Source organism: Anser cygnoides, chromosome 1 (assembly GCF_040182565.1).
Source record: "Anser cygnoides isolate HZ-2024a breed goose chromosome 1, Taihu_goose_T2T_genome, whole genome shotgun sequence".
Lineage (NCBI taxonomy): Eukaryota > Metazoa > Chordata > Aves > Anseriformes > Anatidae > Anser > Anser cygnoides.
Window position 1 is genome coordinate 212,186,549 of NC_089873.1, and position 22,158 is coordinate 212,208,706.

The 22,158-nt window shown below is 55.8% G+C and overlaps 1 protein-coding gene across 7 annotated transcripts in view; it reads left to right on the top strand.

The window, feature by feature from the left end:
- The window catches only part of STIM1 (stromal interaction molecule 1), a 102,950-nt gene extending 81,372 nt beyond the window's left edge, over window positions 1–21,578 (top strand). For 2 of the 7 annotated variants that reach the window (XM_066990125.1, XM_066990126.1), the window contains 6 exons: window positions 3,100–3,267; window positions 4,505–4,605; window positions 5,066–5,301; window positions 7,079–7,159; window positions 10,204–10,594; window positions 18,677–21,578. In XM_066990125.1, coding sequence (XP_066846226.1) covers window positions 3,100–3,267; window positions 4,505–4,605; window positions 5,066–5,301; window positions 7,079–7,159; window positions 10,204–10,594; window positions 18,677–19,226 — 1,527 coding nt within the window. In that variant the 3' untranslated portion in view covers window positions 19,227–21,578. The remainder of the gene's footprint in view (window positions 1–3,099; window positions 3,268–4,504; window positions 4,606–5,065; window positions 5,302–7,078; window positions 7,160–10,203; window positions 10,595–18,676) is intronic. The other 5 variants (XM_066990130.1, XM_066990128.1, XM_066990131.1 and 2 more) reach the window with 5 other exon arrangements.
- The last annotated feature ends 580 nt before the right edge of the window (window positions 21,579–22,158 follow it).

Sequence of the window (22,158 nt, forward strand, 5' to 3'; positions counted from 1 at the left end):
GGGAAGAAAATGAAACAAGAATCCAGAGTTTCCCACTGACAAGGGAAGAGCATCTGTCCTGGGTCAACCGGTAGCCAGGGAACCATGGGGCAATGTAGCTGAAGTGTGCAAATAGTCAGCAATCAGCCAATTTCCTTTCCCCTTCCTCTCTCGTTGGAGTAAGAGCAGTTCAGACACCCACAGACTCCTGTGACAAGCTTTGCTCTCTTGGTCTCATTCCTCCTAACTTGTCATACAGCCTCTCCACAAACTCGTGGAGCTCCATTTCAGAGCATGCATTTGGACATCTGTACTCATGTAACCAGGAATTCAGCCGTTTTGTTTCGGGGGCCATTCAGTGAGGACATACAGCCCTTCTCTCCTAACCCGTAGCCCTTGTACCCAAACTGCTCCTGACCTTTGGAGAAGGTAGAGCGCCATCCATTCCACTTTCCCCCTCCACTTTACATTTGTTAAGATATCTGAAAAGCCAGAGATGACTTAACCACTCTGTTGTTTCTTAGAGGCCTTCGTGAGGGATGCATTGCAAGGGTGAGTATTGGTTTTATCCACCTGACCCCCACTGTGTGGTTATAACACGATCACCACCCCAATGAACTCTAGACCACAAATACAATTAACCAGTCACTCCCACTGACCGTAAACTCATCTGGTTTTAAGATAGTCTTGGGTCCCAGTGAGTATTAGAACAACACCCTCTTTTGCACCAGTTGATTCTTACCACTAAAACAGTATTCCTGCTGGAGTCCAGCATATGAGATTAAAAACCAGTAGATTTCAGGGGCTGGGCTCTCGTATATATATATACCAGAGTGTTTACTCTGATCCCCTTTCTTCTCACTAGGTCATACTCCACCCAAACCATGACCCCAGACCTCAGATTCAGAAAGCATTTGTTGCTCTTAGTGGTCATATTGAGACCTTAGAAATCTCCGCAGGAGAATACACACAGTCTGTTTGCACGGATTCCCCTCTGCAGACATGTCAGCGTTTGTGTTGTGAACACTGCTGTACGAGGGCTCACTTCAACCACTTACCCTTGGCTGCTTCCCTTTTCCATAATTCCGTAAGAACATTGGAAGCGTTTTGAGCACACCTCTACCCCAGATACGTAGGGGCAGATTTCTTGTCTGCCCATGCGCTTACTGATCATGATCAGGGTTCTGCATGGACTGGGAGCAGCACTCGGTGCAGCTGACATCCAAGGGGAAAAAACAGGCTGGCCTGAGGTCTGTGATGCTGGATTTGCAACTTTTGAATGACTTAGGCCATGTTATGTTCAACAAGACTAAATCATACACAAAACGGATATGATAAGCAGCTCACCTCTTCTGTGGTGCCCCCTGGCTACTTCTAGATGAACTCTGCAAAGGTACTCCAGCATAAAATATGAGATGAAAGTATTTGAGTGTAACGTGGTGCTTTTGGCTTGCTAGAAGTTGTGCTTGTGCTGGATTTGGTGAAAAGCGACTGTGCTAAACAACGTGTTAATGGAAAAGATTCAGGTTTGAGCAATCCTTTAGAAAATGCACATCTTTAGTTCAAAAATGAAAAGGCGTTGGCACCTTGCTAGCTAAAGGCAGGTGTGAACACAGCCATGGGGAACATGCCCTGAAGGTCCCACTGACCGTGTGCTCGTTAGGTCAAGGCCCCAGGGACCAGAAAGAGGGAACGGGTTATCTGCAGAGCTCCCCGGGCCTTCTGCAGAGCTCCCCAGGCCTTGCCCCACACGTGGCACGCTGTCTTGTGGCTGGACCCCAGACCGTGTGCCGCCAGCAAGCGCTCGGCGTTGGCAGGGTGCCGCTTGCCGTGGCGGTGAGAGCACCTGAGCGTGCTCGGGGTTGGAGCTGTGTCAGCAGCAAGGCCGTTGTACAGCACCCAGCCACGCGCACCCCTCCTGGGCTTCGAGGTGCCGTGGCCGAGGGGCGGCCCCCGTGGCCGAGGGGCTGCATCGCCCCCGGGGCGCAGCAGGGCTGAGCTGCAGTCGCCGTCCCGATGTGGAACAAGTGAGCAGGGCTTAGCGGTATTGAAGTCCCTCCCCGTCACGTGTAATAAAAGAGATGCGTTAATTCTTCATGCACTAAATGCTTGTATATCAATTTTTGGTGTTTTCAACCTGCTTATCACCCACTTTCTTCTAATTTTGTAATCATCCTGATCCCCAGCAAGATAAGTGTGTGCAGGAGACGAGCTGCGAGGGAAGGAGAGTCCCCAGGAAAGCTGCAGGAGCTGCTGATTCCAGACGTGGCATTTCTTTTTCTGACCAAGTAGCACATGTTTTATGTCTAAATATTTTTGTCATCTTGCTCCAGTGCGAAAGTTGTCTTTTGACAAGCTCCCTCTGTTTGGCTCAGTAGCTGCAGTGAAAGGAGGCAGTTGCCTGCACGGTGTTGTCAGCAGTTTTGCTTCGGGAGGAGGAGAAGTTGTGGGTTTTAGCAGATCTGAAGGCAGGCAGCAAACTGCAGAGATTTCTAGAGGCAGGAGATAAGCACTCTGAATATCCTTACCTAAAGTCTCGTTCCGTTTTAACTGACTTGCGTATGGTGCTGTCAGCTCTGGAGGATTTACCGTCTGTGCCACTGTGAGTCAGAGGAGCTGCCCTAACAGATGGGCAGAGAAGGACACGCTCAGCGCTGCAGCGGGGAGGCAAAGCAGCACTGCAGCTGCTGGATGTCTTTGAGAGAAACTTTAAAAAAAAAAAAAAAAACAATAAACTCACCCTTGAGATGAAAGGAAAGTATTGTAGGCTGTTCTGGTCATCCAAACAGCGTGCTGGATGGCTGGGAGCTCACCTTTGAGATGAAAGGAAAGCACTGTGCGCTGTTCTGGTCATCCCAGCGGAGCGCTGGATGGCTGCCCACCTCGCACTCCTCCGTGCCACCTGCTCACAGTACCAGGATGCCACCTCTCCTATTGCCTTTAGCTCCTGTCACGAGTAAGATTAAGTTGTGTGGAGTCTTTTTTTTTTCTTTTTTTTTTTTTCTGGTGCATCAAAAGCCCTGGGCTCGCCCCCAGCAGTTGCCCGGTGGGTCACCAGCGGAGCGCTGCGGGCAGCGGCTGTCCCCTGCCCTCCACCACCGCCCGTCTGCTTCTCCCCAGGTGCGGATGGCGCTCAAGAACGCCGAGAAGGAGCTGGAGTCTCACTGCAGCTGGGCTGCACCCGAGGCCCTGCAGAAGTGGCTCCAGCTGACCCACGAGGTGGAGGTCCAGTACTACAACATCAAGAAGCAGAACGCAGAGAAGCAGCTCCTGGTGGCCAAGGAAGGGGTGAGAATTTCACTGTCCTTGTCCGAGGTCTTCCCCTCGCGGTGCCGGAAGAAATGGGAAATGAAACTTGTGTAAAAGTGTGTTCTTCTGCATCTTCTTCCCGCTTCCTTTCAGTGAGCCACTCCTGTGTTCGTCTGTTGTGTCACGACATGCCAGAAGCCTTAGTGCACAACAGTGCTAAAAAAATCAGTGTGAGGTCCTGTAGTTCCATAAATTGTTCAGGTGAAAGACACGATGCAGTTACGTGGCTGTGGCTCTTGACTTCATCATATCCAATGCCTTAGTTCTGCCTTTTTTCAAGTGCAGCAGGTGACTAAAAGCAGTGGTAAGCAATGGCCTCTCGCTGAGCTGCAGGCACTGACTGTGGGCATGGCCGTCAGCTCCCCACCACGCTCAGTAGGCTGCAGTCCCGTGAAGGTGCAGTGTTAGTCGTTGGCTGTGCGCGGTGTAGTCAGTAAGCAGACAGTTTTACACCTTTACAGGTTATAATGTTTTACAGGCATGGGAAACAAAATTTATAATGTGCATGCAAACTGTAGGGATCAATCATCGTCTCTCTATTCCCAGTGAAAATAAAAATCTGTGCCAACTAAAAAGGCAGTGAGCTGCAGGGAAGCTGTTGGAACATGCATTCGTCTCTGTGGACACTGACAGCAGTCAAAACTGACAGCTTATGAAAATTTGTCTGCCTTAAATGTGTTTTTATTATGAACATCTTCACATTTCAGTGGGTTTACTTCTGTTGTGTCAGATGTCACGTCCATGTCCTTGGTTTGTCTTTTGTGAGTCTCAAGTTAATGCCGCCAGATCTTGTGAACCAAAGATCTGTGTGTGGAGACTTCAGCTGTGAATACACACGGTGACAAAGGGAAGGTTAAAAAAAAAACAACAACAAAACACAACCACCCTAGGGCATTAATATTATTTCTTTTATAGTTTTCTCATGAGAAAGACCAAGCAAGAGACATGGAGTAGCTGGTTCGATTCCCTCTGACTTTTGGGAAATCAGAAAGGCCAAGGAGGAGCATGAAACCTGCAGCCTGCTTACTTGCTTCCTCATCCACTGCGTTAGGAAGAATTTACTGGACATCCTTCAGTAAAAAGAAAATTCACACTATTTACATGTGTGCTAACAGCTGCAGGACTATTTCTGTCTCAGCCCATCCAGGATGTTCTTGTCCTGGAGGAAACATAAGGTCATCTTCTTCCTGTGACCTTTTTTCTGTTAATGTTCCAGGCTGAAAAAATTAAAAAGAAGCGAAACACCCTGTTTGGAACATTTCATGTTGCTCACAGCTCATCTCTAGATGATGTCGATCATAAAATCTTAACTGCAAAGTGAGTATCTACTTAATGTCTCCCTTTATTCTGTCTTCCTCTGTAACCTCTCTTGTATTTCAAACACGAGTGTACTGTCTGTGGGCTGTGCAGGTGCTCTTGGTCTCATTTGGCTTGCCTTTGGGTTCTGCTGACTTTATTTAGACGGGGTCGGGCTCGCCTCTTTTAATCAATTATGTTTTATGTGTGTAAAATTGAAATCGTAGTTGTGCAGAGCAATTAAAAGTCCCATGAAAATGGCCTTTCCTAAGGAGTTGGGAGGCTGCGGCATTTAGGTGATTATCCCTGGAAATCCCAGTTGTTACTGCTTTAAAGGTTACTGCTCTATTCTTGAATGTGGAACGAAAACTTTCTCAAGCGTTAGGACGCAAAGCTGAACCGCCAGACTCCCTCTTTCAGGCAATGTATTGTGCTTTTCCTTCCATTTCTACATTATCCTTCGTTTGACCCTTGTTTTCAGACAAGCCCTGAGTGAAGTGACAGCGGCGCTGCGGGAGCGCCTGCATCGCTGGCAGCAGATAGAGCTGCTCTGCGGCTTCCAGATCGTCAACAACCCCGGCATCCACACGCTGGCGTCAGCCCTGAATATCGATCAGAGCTGGATGGGCACCCCGCGCCCTAACCCCTCGCACTTCATCATGACTGATGACGTGGATGACTTGGACGAAGAGATCGTGTCTCCCATGTCCATACAATGTACGTAGTTCGTCTTGGCAGTGTGTGGGGAGAGGTGGAGCTGCTACAAGTAGTTCAAATGCGTTAGGAGGAATTGAGGTATCTACGTTGTTTTTTAAAGGATCAGAGAGAGAATATTAGCTGTAAAGGGTTGGGAATGTCCATAAGTGCCAGGTCACCACTCGTTGCTTGCAGCCTGTTAATTCCATCAGAGCTAGTGATTTGTATATGTTATTTTTCATCATTTAACCATATCTGTGCTGTTCTGTTGAACTCACTGAACGGAAGCATTTACGAGAAACAAAGCTATGGGCTAGTCACAGAAGGGAGAGGCAATTGAAGTGCATTTTCCCTCGGTTGGAGCACTTGTTCAGGATAGAAATGGACTGGGAGCACCTCCTCCTCGTGCGAGCTTCGCACCTCTTGCCATTCTGAGCAGGAAGGAGCAGCCTGCTGTGGTGATACTGCCCATCTTTAATAAATTGTTAAATATATATGGGAGCAAAGGCTGAAACCCCAATGCCCATCTCCTGTGTAGGGGTGTAGTCACCAGGGCGAACATTCCTTCCCTCTTCGTCAGTGCCTGTTCATATGCAAAGTGCATCAGCTCCTGTAGAAAGGAATGGGGATTTGGAGGGGGAGAGCCTGCTCTGGGGAGCTCCGATATCTGAAGGGGCTGAACCTGAGTCACCGTGTGCCTGTTACTCTCTCAACTGCTGAGCTCTTGCGTTACGTGCAGGCTGTCTGCTCTGGAAAAGGTTTGTGAATCAGCCCTGACTCTGGTTCCCATGTTCAACTGACCCAGATTCACACGTGGCCTAGCTTCTCGCAGAAATGCGTTTCCCAAGTGCAGTTTTCTATCTCTAGCTGTTGCATAAGAGAATGGGAAGCAACTCCAGACGCTCTGACCACTGCTCTGCACCAGCAGGCGCAGTGACGCAGGCAGAAGCTCTTGGCAGGAGCCAAGCTTTCTGAGCTGCAGCTGGGAGGAGAGCAGTGCTGACTGCATGAGGTGTGGCAGCCTTTTTAGTTACGTCTGATTCAGGTGACTTTCTGGCCAGGTCTTCATCAAAGCCAGGTCTGTTTAACGGGACAGCTGAGGGAAGGACGGACAAGTCTTGGGGCTGGTCGCCGAGGGCAGCAGGGGATGAGGCAGAGCACCCAGTGCCCGGGTACCTGCAGCACGCGGCAGGCAGGAGGGACGCGGTGCTGACGTGTTTCTGGGGCTCAGCAGGCACGGGGCACGGAGTCTGGGCTTGTGTGTGCACAGGGAGTGTTTAAAGCAAGTGTGCCCTACCGGTCTGTGTCTTCAGTCACCAGCTGCAACTGGAAACCACGCTAGACTGCTTAGCACTTGGAAAGGTGCAAGCGGGGTGTTAGCGAGGTAGGGGTGCTCCGAAGAAATCCCTGAGCAACAACTGAAGCACGCTCCCAGGGACGGGAGCTAGACAAGGCGGGAGCCCTGGGCTCAGATTTTACTCCCCTGCTCCTTTGTGCCTTGCTGCAGACACCTGGAGCGAGGCGTGTGCGCGGTGAGCGCTTGCTGTTCCAGTCAGCCCAGTAAGCAGAGCGGGGCCGCGGCGCTGGTCTGCGTCCCGCCGGTCTGACTCACCAGGGCCGGCTCCCGGCAGGTCCTCGCTGCCTTCCCCCCGAGGGCTTTGCTGCTGTTCAAAACCAGTGGAGAAAGGCGTGGAGTGCTTCCTCCCCAGGCGAGCTGGGGGTGTTGCTGGCTGCCAGTGATGATTGTCCCTGTAAATCACTTTTCTCTCTCCCTTCCACCCCCATTGGCCTTTCCCAGATGCAGCCTGGCTTTTTGGGCGCAGGTTCAGTGATCGCTCGTCTCTGTCCTCGGAGGATCAGTCCCTCTGGAAATACCCTGGTTTGGTTCTTTTCGATTATATATATATACATTTTTTGTTCTACCCTCTGCCCTTTTTCTAGACTAAAAATACATACACAAATTTTCCGACTTTCCAGCACGGGAAACTAATGAATGTACCTTTCTTCACTGAGTCATCAGCATCTTTACTAACCCCTGGAAAGAGTCTGGTGGGACGAAGAAGAACCACAGTTAGCTCTACTCCTCGCACGCTTTGGGGATTTTTTATTTTTTTTTAAATCCATTGATGAAATGGGGAGGGTTGTTTCCGCTTGTTCTTACCCCTGAGGCGGCGATGAAGGATTCAGGCTGGCGGGGGTGGCACCGCTCCCGTTCCCAGCCCACTGCCTCCGCGGCCAGCCCAGGGGACCCTGCCCTCCCCGCGCCCATCCTGCGACACAGGGCACGCCAGTCACTGCTGTGCCTTTCCCAGAGCTTTCCCCAAACGTGCTTTTAAATAACCTGACCAGTGGCACACGCTGTGCTGGTCTGACCCCCGGTGCCCAGATCCCTGGGGGCCGTGGCTGTGGCATGCTCAGCCTCGGCGGTGGCGCCGCCACGTTTTCGGGTGGGTAACCGCCGTCGGCAGGAGTACCGCCGGTGGGCAGGCGTCGGTGCGGTGGAGGAGGAGGAGTGTGCTGCAGCAGGGGAGGCTCTGCATCGATATTGGTTAGGACTTGTGGGGTGGCAGTCCTCAGGATTAAGAGCAGGTTATTTGGGTGACATTTGTAAAACGTGCAGTCTGGAATAAAATTGTGTTAGTGTGAAACGAGGGTGTGCTGTGGCTGTGCGAGGCCATACAGCAGGGGAGGCAAGGTCTTGGTCTGAGCTTACTGCAAGGTAAATCACGCAAAAGGAGAGTGCAAAGCTGTAACGTGGTAAATAAGGAGTGTAATACCAGGAAAAAAAATAGGGAAAAAAAAGTCCCAAGACAGGAAGGCAGAAACCCCGAGTGGAAACCCCTAATCCCCTGGTTAATTATTCTGTAGAGCTTGCTTCTCTGTTAGCCCCCCACACTGCGGCTCCTTTTCTGAACTCTGTTTGTGTGAACGCTCACCAGCAGCAGGCAGGTTGGGATCTGCTGTGCTATTCCTGGCTGTGATGCCTTTGTTGGCAACGTTGCAGCTGCAGAGTCATGGCAGGATAGCTTGAACAGCCTCCAGTTCTGCCCCATTAACGCTCTCCCTTTCACCTCCTCTGATCAGTTTTTTGTGGTTCCCACCGGAGCAAGGTTGTCAGGTTTTTTTCCACTCGGAGTCCCTGTGACTCATTTTCACTTAATTTCAGCTCTGGAGTTGTTCAGAGAAAAAAATCTGAAATGGAAAGTGAAGGTTGTGGGTAGGGAGCTCCAGCAAAAGATTTGCAGGTGGCCGCGTAGTAAAAGCAAGAGTTGGCAAACGTGAGCAGTGAGACCCTGTGAGAAATGTGGTTAACCTTGGGAATGGGAAAGTAACAAAGTTGCCTCAGTTATTGTTGGTTGGACCAGACGATCGTGGAGGTCCTTCCCAACCGTTACGATCCCAGGATTCTATTGCTGCTTGTTCCTTCTTCCACTTGAAGTGTATCCCAGCAGCGATCCTTCAGATCACCAGTTTCAGCGATTGCTGCTTTCAGCTGAGCAGCAGGAGATTCTTACTTCCTAGCTGTAGTTTTTGTAGCAGTAATTTGCTGGTTCTTCGATTCCCAAAAGAGCTCTCGTTCTACTTCATTTCTTAGCTTACCTGTCTGTTCACCTTTTTAACCATCTTCACATGTACTTCTCATGCCATATGTACAGTGCTGAACACCTTATCTCCCGCAAAAGGTGGAACATCTTGTATGGAAATGACAGCTGGTGGGCTAGATAGTGACGAGGCCTAGTGAATCCCTAGTTAACGGTCAGTAATACTCTGCCCAATCTAAACGACTGCCCAGAGGTCTCCGTGCAAGTGAAGGCGGCTCCCTCTGCCTTGCTGAGGGCCAGGCTCCAGCTCAGCGTATGGGTTCAGGGCAGGGATAACGGACTGAGCTCCCTGGCCTGTGTTACCTGATAGGTACAACTCCATGGCCAAAAAGATCGCTGTGATCTTAAAAGCTGGTGACAGTGCTCTGAAGGAGACAGTCCAATTTGTTTCTTCGAACCAAGATGAATTTGCATTTAGAGAGCAATATTTTTCAAATTGAGCATCTCTTTGATCAGTAAGCCAACTTATGAAACAGCTTGGGAACAAATGATACCACTTTCGAACCAGACCTATAATTTCAGGTGTCTGCTATGATGAAAGCTTGCGTCTACCCAGCTAATGAATAGTTCTTATATCTGCCACATTTCCCAGCTGTTCTGCCCTGCAGGAAGGGTACAAGTCTAAGAGGTTTCTGCATCTTCCCAGAGGCTTTCCTGCCCCTGAACACAAAGTGCAACTGTACTCCGCAGCTGTGCTTTTGGTGGCACCGGAGCATTTCTGCTTTCTGTGCGTCACTCCAGGAGCTAGGGCGGCGCAGAGCTCCTGCGCTGGGCTTGGCCTCGCTGACTTCAGGTGCCTGCGTCTGAACGCGTCGGCACAGGCTCCTTTTTTAGGCTGTAGAGAAACGGTGCTGCCAGGGCCCCGTGCATGTGAACGGTTTGGATGCCTGTATTAGGATGAAATGAATCATGCCCTGAAAGTGCTGCCGACTTCACGTTTACAACAAAGGAGGCTGGGTGGTAGCTCTGATGTAGAGTTGGGTGGGATGAATCATGCAGCTAGTTTCTGCTTCAAGCAAGATGATCAGATAAGGTGTTCAGAAAGCACCTATATCAGGAATGTCAAGCATAGTTTCTCATGGGCCGGTCATTAATCTAGCATGTTAAGCAGCAGCACCAGCTTAATGCTTCTTCTGCCTTAAACCAGCATAACCGATAGCACAAGGTGGGATGGCTGCAGTGGCCCAAGCGAGTGTCCTGGTGCCAGAAGGCATGGTGCTGTGATGCGTAGTACTGGCCGTGGGTGGCAGCTTTGTCTTGCTGGTTTGATGCGCAGGGTTTTCCAGCTGCCTTCAGCATTCTCCCCTTTCTCTCGTTGCAGCTCCTGCCTTGCCCAGCACAGTTCGCCAGCGCCTGGTGGACCCACAGCACGCCCACGGATCTCAGAGGTTGGTAGAGAGTTATGTGCAAGGCCAGAATGAGTCGGGCCAGCCTGCCCATTACCTGGCAGGCAGAGTCTCTCTCCGTCGAATGCACAGCCTCTCCTCTGGACAGTCTTTCAGTTCCGACCTTCCTGGCACCAGCCCATCATCTGCTACCACCGCCACCTCTTGCTCCTCATCCACCACTACTGCACCTGCTCCTGCTTCCCATGTCCACCCTATCTATCACCATCACACCACCACCTCTTATTTCCTTCAGATGGACTCCACCCCTGATCTACCCCCTCCTGATGTCACCTCTGGAGTTCGCTGTCGCACTGAGAGCTTTGGGTATATTGCTGTTTCTTTTCTAGCTCCCCCTTGCCTGCTGTGTCTCAGAGCTGACGCTTGCTGGGGCACCCTTTCTCCTAGATTCCTCGTGCCCTTTCCTTTTGGGCCTCTGTTTCGTTATTTATCCACATTTTTGATTCTTCAACCTCTCCCCCATGCAAGTGGACTCTGTGATGAGTGCTCTGTGGTCCATTCCCATATCTGTGAACACAGTGGGTGCATGCACCGAGGAGGTGCTGTGGTTCAGCTGTAGCTAAACAACCGAGAATTCCTGGGCACCCAGTTACCTCTTAATAAGTCAGTACTTGGGTGATGCACCTGGGAGAGCAAAGGTAACACAACTAATCAAACAAACACTGACCTTATTTGAAGCCTTGACTTGTTTGGGGTCTTCACAAGCAAATTGCAAAGGAAATATAATGGGTGGATACTGTGAGCAAGTAGTCAGAGCTGCTGGAGGGTCAAAATTTGTGCTGTCCTTTTAAGAAGAGGCAAAAAACAGCATTTAGGAATTTTGTGTTTCAGAGCGACTCTTTACCTCCTCTGTTTTGGTAAGGGACCAGGCGTATTTGCGTTTGGCTAAGAAACAGCTGAGCAGTGAGAACAGGAGGTGGAGCTTCTTGCTGCTGGATCGCTGGCTTCAGTTTGCTCCCTCGCAGTAGTAACAGCCGGGGAGGGAGGGCTCGCCGGAGACCTGTATGCAGGCAGGACCCCAGGAGCTGGTTACCCTCCACGCTGACCTCTCCTGATGCACCACGCTGACGTTAGGGATGTGAAGGACTGGGGCAGCCGGAGAAGCAGCAATCCTGCGAGAAGTTTAGAAACATTCTGTGGCCCAAGCAGAGGGTGACGTTTCTTGGGTGGCCCTGGGTGGCCTTCTTCCAGAGGAGGTCCGCGGCAGCAGTCGGAGGTTTTTTCGCCCAACTTCTGTCATGCCCAGCTCCAGAGCGCTGTTTGGGCCTGCCTCCCTCGGGGTGCTTGGTTCAAAAACCCAGCTGAGGTTGGAGCGGTGTGTGCGGTGAGCGGTCTCAGCTCAGGGGCGTTGCAGGCGCGGAGGTGCTGGTGCGGAAGCAGGCAGGGTAGAGGGGCTGTGCCTGTCCACTGGGGAATCCCACCGCTCCCTACCAGAGAGCTGCCCTGGGACCGTGGCCACGTCACGTCATCTCTCTGCTCTTTGCTTTCTCCTTTGTAAAAATTAAAAATAGTCCTTACCCTCAGAATAGGAAACACGCATATGGGAAAAGACCGGAGATCTTTCATGGCAGAAGTAGGTCAGGGCAGCGTCCTCTCACATTTATGTATCCAGACAGAAAACCATCCCAAGTCACTACATCTTCATTTGTCCTGGCATGTTGTACATCGCTCCGTTTACTTGTAGGTACTTCTCCCCATAGCTGTAGGCTCTCTCCTGACATCTTCAATTCGATGTCGTTTGCACAGTCTCTGTTTCGGATGTCTAACCCTCTCGCTAACTTCTGTGTCTCAAAGCAGGTCTGCCTGAGGGTGCCTGACGGACCAGAGCAGTCTCTGAGCCCCAGGCTACGAATAACAGCTTGTGTAAAGCCGCCAACAGTCACAAACATTAAAGCATTTCTGGACTGTTCTGGGGGGAGAAATTTACTGCACATGGTCCATGATGGACAGTAAAGAGCAACATCTTGGTTAATTTAGTAATGGTTGTTTTGGGATTATGAGAAGCAGCATAATTAAAATTTAGATTAATTACTGCCAATTTGAATTCAGTTGAGGCTGTCCCAGCTTGATAGATAAAAGCTGGGAATACTTCTCATAATGTCGTGCAGCCCGTGTTTACAGCTGGCCTTCCTGTCTCTGTAGAAAGGGCTTGTCCTGGGAGCTCGAAGGCTGATTCAAAAACACTGTTTCAAAAATAGCTGTATAAACATATTTTTTTTCAGCTGAGTCCTGATCAGAGAGAAGCTTAATTGCTGACCGGTTTAAAGTCTTGATGCTGGAGACTCTCCTGAGAGTGGCAGAGGGAAATGCGATGTGGCTCTGGGATCCCCATTAGAAAAGGCAATGATGCTGAGAGGTCATTAGGAGAGAATAACTGGTGTCTCCTCCTTATTCCCCACTGGCACTTCGTAGCTTGTCAGGACCTAATTGTTCACTGCTCACCGAAAGGCAGGACTGCTTTCTGCTCCCAGAGAAGAGAGCACCTGCTGCTGCAGGGTCGTTTCTTTAGCAGTGCAGGTAGTTCTGCCGAGTAAGAATATTTTGGGTAAGATTTGATCCGACTACACAATAGCAGACTCCAAAATCCATCCTCATTCTCTATTCATCATGGAAAACAGAAATGAAGAATTGGGTACAAAAATGTGTTCTTAACGTTGTTGCGTTTAAATTTTGGCCAAACTGCATCTTTAGCAGATCCTGCTTAGATGCATCTCTATAAAAATACTGCCGTGAAGGCAAGTCGCAGCGCAAGCCACAGCACAAGCCAGTATATTGCTCTTAATTTCTCTTTTATACAACCAGTCTCGGAGGCCTTTATATACATCCCTCAAGCTCCGCAGCCTCCCAAATTGGCGAGCAGAACAGATGGGAATCTGAGGCTGAGAAAAGCCTTCCAGGGAGTCATTGCCAAGGATGAAAACAGAACCCACAAAAATCCTGGCTCCCTGGGCAGGAAGAGTGCTGCCCTGAGTATTTTGGACTGCTGGATCAGTTCAGCCGCTCTTGTGTCCAGCAGACGCAAATGTTGGCGAGACCTCACAAGAGAATTGTCTCAGACAGCCCGTTCCCCCAGAGGAAGGCTCGGAGGCCAGCTCTCTCCGTGTCCTGCGCGCACCGCACAAGCTGTGCCTGGTGGTGCTAAACTGCCTGGAGCTAACCTGGTAGGGACCTTCTCTGCAGGCACGGCCAGCGCGTGGCCTCCCAGTTACTCTCACCAACTCCTCACTGTCTGCTTCTCTTTTGCAATTGGCTTCAGAGGATCCGGTGCAAATAAGGTCAGAGCTGTTCTGATTTTGAAGGCTGATGTGTGTTTTTAAATGTTAATGAAGGGGGCTGGGTGTCCCTGGGAGGGAGAGGGGTTGGAGGGTGCTGTATGCACAGAGGTTTCTGCTCGCCAGTGCCTGCTTTAAGTGGTACCGGTGGATAAACGGGGTGGAGATGGGTCTGTAGGACCAAACCCCAGCACTGGCGACCCTTTTCCAGTGGGGAGGGGAGCCGACAGCCACGGCAAAAGCAGGGTGGCAGCAACCTAGTAAAAAGAGTAATTCATAGCTCTCCTAGAACAGAAGGGCAGAAATTACGGTTGGAATTGCGTATTAGAGGCTGTTCCTGAGCCTCTGGCTGTGCAGTGCTGTGCACAGCAAAATAACCAAGCTGTGCAGCAAATTTGGTTCTGCCTCCTGGGCGGCCGTCGCTGCCCGGTGCCGCGTGCCGGCCGGGTGGATGGAGCTGGCAGCTGCGGGCTCCCGGTGGAAGGCAGGAGCGGCAGAGGCAGCAAGGTCCGAGAGGCCACGGGACCAAGTCCTGCTGCAGCCCGGTCATGTCCAACGCCCTTGAACCACCGCTCAGTTTCTTGGAGCCTGTTCCCTGGGTTTTACAGGCAGCAGGAGCCCACTAGAGGAAATCGTTCGATGGGCTGCAGTCAAGGAAAAATAAGTAGTTATTCTATAGTGTGCTTCTGTCCTCTCCCCCCTTTCTCCATCATTACCAGTCCTTCTTCCTTCCATGTTTTGCCTCTTTTGTTCGCAAAGTGCAGTACATTCCCATTTCCTCACTCTCTCATTCACCGTGGGCAGCTTGGATTCCTGGAGCAGCGAGGTAGGAAGCGCAGGTGGGAGCAGACAAAACCGCAGCGACGCAGAGATCAGCCTCTAGGTCGCTGGACTCTGCCAGCCTTGCTCTTCGCAGGCTGTGAGCACGCCTAGCTGCACGGGAAAGGAAGCAGACAGCACTGCAGCGCAGCTGAGACGTTTGGCAACATTAAAGGAGGCTCCCAGCTCTCTGATTTCATGGTCAGGTCAGAGTCTTTCAAGGGGGGAGCATTCGGTAGTTGTGCTGCACGCAGCAGCGCTTTGTCTGAAGGCACCTTCCAGCAGTGCCCTCCAGCCCCCCTGCCCTGTGCCCAGGTAAGGTGGCCGGCTTTCCAGGCAGGCTGCGCGAGCGGCGTGTCCTGTGGAAAACCTGCGGTCGGGAGTCGGGAGCAGGAGCCTCCCGAAAGTTAGCAGGATACGTGCCGGCCCTTTTTGGCTGACTGGCAGTGGTCATTCCCCTTCTTGTCCCTGCTCTGGGCTCCGGAGCGTCCCCAGCTCCGTGCTTCCTCCAGCCAAGTCAGCACGCTCCTGAGTCGTGTCCCCATGGATGGCACATCCGCCCTCACTTTGGGATACTTTCCTGATTTATAACTGGATAAATTACGAATAAAAAGGATTAGCTTAGCACCGTTCGGATGTCAGAAGAATGCCTGATGATGGCCTGCCTCCTGACATCAGTCCCTTTAGTCGTGCTGTGGACAGCAAGCCTGAGTGCAAGGGAAGAAGAAATTGTAGTCCGACAGGTCTCTTCTCGGGAGCAGCCTACGGCCCGTAATTTTGTTGTCTGCAAGGAAACACGTCCTGTGCTCCTCAGGTCCTTCTCGTGGGGGTCTGCCTAGTTCTCTCCAGCTCCACAGACCCAGAAGACTCTAGAGGTCCTTCTGTAAAGGCGAGCATTCTTGCAGAAAGGGTGTTGCTTTCAGATGCGCTATGATGGTAGGAGCATTGGCCTTTTTGCCAGAGCCAGGCTGTTCTGAGCCCCAGTGCACGTGGAGGACAGCACCGCGTGGAGGGCAGCACCGCGTGGAGGACAGCACCGCGTGGAGGACAGCACCGCAGTGGTATTTCCTCTGCCCCTTTTTTGTGGGGCGCCCGCTTCCGCCTGCACAGGCTGTGCTGTGCTCCTGCCTCCTGCCCACCGGTGGTACCCAGCCTTTCGGCCCGGGCTGGGACATCCCCAGGAAGCCGTGGGTGCCTGGGGTGAGGAGGTGGACCCAGGCAAATCGACTGCCAGCCCCTTGATGCCGAGGGTCTCCTGTTGTTACGAGAGCGGTCCCGGGGAAGGGACGAGGTGGCCGTGGCGTGCCCGGGGAGCAGCTCCCGGCTGGTCCTCGGCATCAGCCAGAGGCAGCCGTACCCCTGCTGCGAGGCAGGGACCAGCTGTCCGGGATCGGGTTTCCAGCGTGTGCAGTCAGAGGAAGAAAATCCTTTACCACCAGAGGATGTTTCTCCATCTGCTGTCGTCATTTTCTCCGCCGACGGCCATGACCGCGCTGTTGCTTTTGTCTCTTCATTTAAGGACCGGTCAGGACCTCGTGAAAGGCAGGCAAAGGCACTCCGGATTGCTGCAGGAATTAACGGCCGTTTGCAGACCTCAGCGAGGAGAAAGCTCGCCCTCCTCACAAATGAGGCATTTGTGAAGTCGTCTAAGACAAGAAATGTAACTTTTGCTGTATTTGCTATTATCTCACTTGTGTTTGAAAGAATGTCTTCTTCACTGACTCTCTCCAGATACCTCTGTGCTTACGGCAGCCAGTGGAAGAACTGGGTTGATTTTACAGGAAAAAAACATCCTTAGGTGTAGTTACAACTTTGACTTTCAGCTGAGCAGGTGTCACAATCTAAACACGCTTTTATTCGCCCTGACACACTGCCTGTGAAGCACAGGCGAAGTGCGGTCCCCAGGGAGGTCACCGCAGTGCCTCGTGTCCGAGCTCGGTCACTTCTGCCACTCGCTGAGCTCGCTCCAAGCCTGCTCCGAAAGGGGGGCTTGCGAGGAAAGGGCGAGGAAAGGGCCCGTGTTCAGCCCCGCCGGCTTCTAGGGAATGTCTTACTGCTGTCCACAAAGCTGACGCTACCCGTGAGCCCCAGTTATCCCAGTGAGACCACGGAGCTGCATCCACTCTTCCCTGCATGAAAGTGACCTTCTGGGCGGCCGCAGCATCCGCCGGGAGCCATGAGCTCGTGTCTCCGTACGGTGCTTTCATCACAGTTGTCTCCCTTGGACCGCGTCCAGAACGCTCACTCAGAATAGCCGGGGATTTCACACCATGCAGATTGTTCGGCTCCTGCTCTCCCCAGCCTGCTGCTAACCTTGAGGATGCAGCGCCCTGTTGCTTGGATGTCCGATGGGCTCGGCTGTGTGTGTGTAAAAGGCAAAGACTATTCCAGCAATGCCTGCAGCTATTTTCCTCTTGTTAAAATAAGAGATGAGGCAGTCTCCGCAGCTGGGCTCTCAGCGCGGATCTCGGGCTGTAGCCTAACCATCCGTGAGGTTTTTTTCATGTCCCTTTCCTCCACATGCTCCTGTGGAGCTGTGAAACAAAAGTCCAAGTTTTTTCAGTAGGTTTGTTCCAAAATATCCTTGCTGCTATTACGAAGGACGATGCTATGAGGATAATCCTCCCTTCCCTCTACACGCACTTTGCAGTAGTACAGCCGTGCAGGGTGACTTTCTTTGTGATGTTTCCGCAGCCTCTTTTCCATCAGTGCAATCCTGAGCATCACCTGGTACTGCCTGGAGGCCTCCTTATTCACGGGCTCTGTAGTGGAGACATCTTGTCCCGTCTTGCCGTCCCCTTTCTTCCTCTGAGCTCTGGTGCTGTTCCTGACGGCATCATCTAGTAGGACCTAGGGGTTCTTCCCGTGCTGGGTGCGCGGAGCACAGCACGGCTGGGCGGCGAGCTCGGCCAGAGCACGGCCAGCCAGGTCTTGGGGCTCGGCCGCACGGAGGCGTCTGCGGCCAGAGCAGAGCGCACGGGGGCGGCGCGGCTCGGAGCTGGTGGGCGCCTTCCCATCCTCTCCCCCACCCTCTCACTCGCCCTCCGCTCTGCTCTTCTCCTCTCCACACCCTTCTCCGCTCTGTGTTCCTTGCCTCCAGCCTGTGCAGGTGACGAGAGGCGGCCGACCGACCCCTTGCAGCCCTTCGCTGCCCCTGCGTGCCCCGCAGGCGGTGGTGGCAGCACTGCAAGGGGTGAGGGCAGCCGTGGGGCAGGCGGCAGCGGCGCAGCTCCATCCGGCTGCGCGGGCACGCCGGCGGCGCTCGGGAGGAACCACGGGGCCGTCAGGCCGGGGCACGGCAGCGCTGCAGCATCTGGGCGATGGGGGCTGCGACTTCCCGTTCCTCCTGCCTCCGCTCCCCGCTTCGGAAAGGAGACGCTCGGGGTGGCAGAGCAGCGCCCCATTGCCTTTGACAACCACGAGCAGGCAGCAGGCTGGGGGCACAAACCGCTGTGCAGCAGGGGCCGGTCTGCGGGCAGCCACCGGGAAGGCCTGGCTTCCAGTCCCCCGCTCGGGGATTTGGGGTCACGTCACCCGGCCCAGGCAGGGGGAACGGCCGCTCCGCCGCCCCCTGCCCCAGCGCTGGGGTCGGTCGGCAGGCCCGAGCCGTCAGGGCCGGCCGGGGAGCGCGCACACAGATGCAGGCTGAGGGTCCAGAGAAGCCTCTGGTGAAATCGCACCCGGCCCTGCTGCGGCACCGGGGGCCGGGACGAGCTGTGTAACGCTGCTGAGCCGGCCGCTCCGTGGGATCCACGGGAGGAAGGGGCAGGGGGGCACTGCCGGCCGTTGTCGGCCCAGCCGAGGAGCTCCGGCGGCACGCTGGGGCTGCAGCTGGCACGTTCGGGCCGAGCGCTTGCCGCTGCCTCGTGGGCCGGGGCCTCCGTCCCTCCGGTTCTGCTCCGCGCCTCCTCCCCGCTCCGCCAGGCCCTGGTCGGAGCCAAGCCGCAGATTTACGTGTGGCGCTGGCGGTGCGGCCGGGCCGGCCGTGCCTCGAGCCTCGGGCAGTTCGCGTGGGGCTGGGTGAGGCCCCGTCCCCGGGGTGCCCCCGCCGGCAGCCGCCCGGTGCTGGCGGGGAGGAGCAGAACCGGCAGGAGGAGGCGGCGGGGGCAGCACAGGGCCTTGCCCCACTCCTGCGTCCCCAGGGGCCGCGGGCTGGCTGCACGCCCCGCGCCCCCACCCTCAGCTGCTGCATCTGTGTGTGTGGGGGCCGGGGGGGGGGGGGGGGGGGGTCCGCGGGGCGAGCAGCGCTAACGAGCAGCGCTAACGAGCTCTCCTCCTCCGCCTTCTCCACCCCCAGAGACTTAACTCGCTGCGACTCCGAGTCCTGCATCCCGCACCTGAGCGACCACCAGCGCATCCCCAGCGCGGCGCCCAAGCTGCTGGCTGCGCGCCCCAACCTGCTGACCAGGTCCATCGAGGAGGCTGCCCCCGCGCACCCTGCCCTCGGCGCGCCCACCCCCAACGGCGGCAGCCGGCACGCGGAGGCCTCCGCGCTGGGGGCTCTGCCGGAGCGCCTGCCCGAGAGCCCCATGGTGATGAAGAAGATGATGATGGTGAACCACGGCATGGAGAAGGCCTCCAGCCTCGGGGAGATCAGCCACCCGACAGCCGGCAAGCACAGCCACTCGGATTCGTCGCGGTCGCACAGCCCCAGCTCCACCGACCCCGACACCCCCTCCCCCATCTCTGACTGCCGGCCCAACAGCGCCAAGAGCACCCGCATCCCGCAGCTGGCTGCCAAGAAGAGCCCGGGGGACGAGGACAGCAGCTTGACGGGCGACGAGGTTGACCTCGGCCAGAGCAAGAAGAAGTTCCCCCTAAAGATCTTCAAGAAGCCCAAGAAGTAGAGAGAGGAGGGAGGAGGAGGAGGAAACGCACGGACGCAACCCGCTGGGCCCGGGGGCGGCGTTGGCGGCGGGGAAGCGCCGCGCCACCCCTCCCGGCCCCCACGGGCGCTCGGCAGCGCCCGCCGTCCTCCCCCGGGCGCCCTCCCTTCGAGTCGTGTCACCCAGCACCCGCGGCGGGAGGAGCCACCTCCACTTATTTATTTCCTGATCTCTGAGAAACCAAGAAGACGACCGCTCCCCCGAAGTCAGCAGCCACCCTTTCCCCCCTTCCCATTTCTGTAGTCCCCGGCTTTGCTGTGCATGGCTTCCAGTTACTCCTGCCTCCGCTCGGCCACACGGCATTTGGGTTTGGTTTCAATGTGGTTTTATTTTTTTATTTTTTATTATTGTTTTTGTTTTGTTTTTTTTTCTCGTTTCTTCTGCCTCTTCCAACCTTTGCACAGGCTGTTTGGAAGGCTGGGGTGGCGGGAGCCTTGCCGTGGTGCACGCCGGTTGCCGCAGCCCCGGCAGCCCGGGCAGGGGGTGACGCAGGTGCCGGCGGTTGGGCCAACGTCGCAGCAGTTCTCCTCCTTTTTATGAGTCACTTTTCTTACACCCTGGCCCCCATCGCTACGACGGTTGGGAAGGGGAAGCCCTCTTTGTGCACTCTTGATAAGCGAGAGCAAGTACAGTACCTCCCGAGGGAGGGCCCTGCCCCTGCTGGTACTCGTGCATCCAGGCGCTGCGGCCAGGAGCGTGCTGCTGCTGCTTCTCCCACTCGCACCGGGGAGCTGCCGCCCGCGGGGTGCTCGCACCTCCCGCCCTGGGCAGCGTTCCCCCCGCCGGATGCGTGGCACCGGCAGCATCCATACGTGGTGCGGGGGTTGGATCCGGGGCAGAGGAGCCCCCGCCTGCCCCTGGCTTTGCTTCCCTGCCTGGGGGAGCAGGGCCAGGGCCAGGCCCCAGCCGGCGCTCGGCAGGGTGAGGAGCGCGGCCGTGTCCCGTGGGAAGCCTGGCGGAGGGAGCACCAGGGAAGGGCCGTCCCCAAGGGGCGTCGGGGCAGAGCCAGCCCCCGCTGCCACCTCTGTGCAAGGCGCCGTGCAAACACGCGGCCACGGCACCCGTCCCCAGGGCAAGCCCGGAGGGAGGGCGCAGGGCACGACCAAGCTGGGAGGCTGCCTCCAGCCGGGCCTTGGGTGCGTGGGGCTGGGTGCGTGGGGCTGGGTGCGTGCCCGGGGGGCTGGGTGCGTGCCCGGGGCTCTGCCCTCGGGGATGGGGCAGGCTGGGGTGGGTGGAGGGTGCTCACCGGGACCAGTTGGCAGCAGCCTCCATGCCTTGAGGCTGTGCTCGCTGGAGCCGAGGCCGGGCTCTGCCTGACCCCTGGGTACTGCCCGGGGCCCACCGCCGGTGCGTGCCCACAGCGGGTGCCGGCTGGGGCCGAGCTGCTGCCCCGGGGCCGGGCTGCTCCCCTGTCCTCCCTGGGAGTCTGCGGGTCTCATCCTGCAGCTTGGAGGATGCCTCCCAGGCACCTTCCCCAGCGCAGCTGCTAAGGGGAGGCCCCCGCCCCTGTCCCGGGCTGAGCCCTGCTCCGTCCCGGGGCCGGGTCTGCTCCCTCCAGCCCCAGCCCCAGCCCCGGCCCGAGGGACGTGGCCGGAGCTCCACCAAGCCCAGGTCCCGCTCCTGCCACCCCGTCCACAGCGAGCCGCTGGCCCTGGCCGCCGGCCGGCACCGTCCTGGGAGGCAGCTGCTACCCCGAGGCCGACCCGGGACTCACCTGCTGACGGCAGAGGCAGGTGCACATCCGCGAGGGGCAGGGAGGGAGGCAGGGCGGGATGCGAACAGCCCCTCGGGGCCTTGCTTTATGCCAGAGTAATATATACGTGTATGTTGACAATACAGGAAGGGCTATAAAGGTGTTTTTCGTTTTGTAGGTGGTAGTTAGACAATTACACTGTTGCTTTGAGATAAGTGAAAAATTCCTCTAAATGACTAAGTGCCTGCACTTCCCCGCGGCTGCTCCCGGGCGCGGGGACGGGGTCCCGGCAGCGGGGGCGGCGGACGGGGCGCTGCTCTTCCCCCGCCGTCGGCGTTGTCGCCGCCTCGGCCGGAGCCGACCGGGGAGCGGTGCTGGACCCCCGGGAGGGCCGGGGAGGCCTCAAGGAGCCCCCCCGGGGCGCGCTGCCAGCGGGGGCTGCGGGCTGGAGCCGGGGCCGGCGGCGCTGCTCGCGGTGGCGGAGACCTGCGGATGCTTTCTGGAGAAGGGGTTGGAGATCCACTGAGCGGCAACTGTTGACGCGTCTGCCAACTCTTGATTTTTTTTTTTTTGTCATTTCATAAAACTTTTAAATCCAATAAAGCATGTAGTATATTTTACGAGCAGCTGCCTGCTGTGTTCTTCACCCGCCCACAGACGTGGGGGTCCCCGCTGGGAGGGTCGGGGCAGGGGGTGCCCGCAGACAGCGGCCTCCCCGGGGCCGTGCCCCCGGCAGCCAGCCCAGCTCCCCAGCCCTGCCCCTCGGTGCCTGGGCCCTGCGGTCCCGGTGCTGCGCGCGCAGAGCCCTCTCCCTCCAGGCCATGGTACGAGCCGCTGGGGCTGCCCCAGTAACGCTGCTGCAGGGACGGCCTCGTCCTGCCAGCACAGCTGCGGAGCCCAGCAGGAGCAGGGAGAGGGCGGCTGTCCCGGTACGAGGCTGGAGAGGCTCGCAGGAAGGACAGACGGACACTGGGACCGGGGTTAAGAAAATCTCCCTGGAGCCCTCGGCTTGCCCAGCTGCTGGCCTGGCCCCGGGCAACCTCCGAGGCAGCGAAGGGACGGGCACGTCCTGGCCGTTGCTCAGCCCTTGCCAACACCTCACCCCGCTCACACCCTCTGCTTGTGCAGCCAAAGCCAGCGGGACGCCAACACCCTGCGCCCCCCGGCAGCCCGGCACTGCGCCCCGAGGGGCAGCAGCAG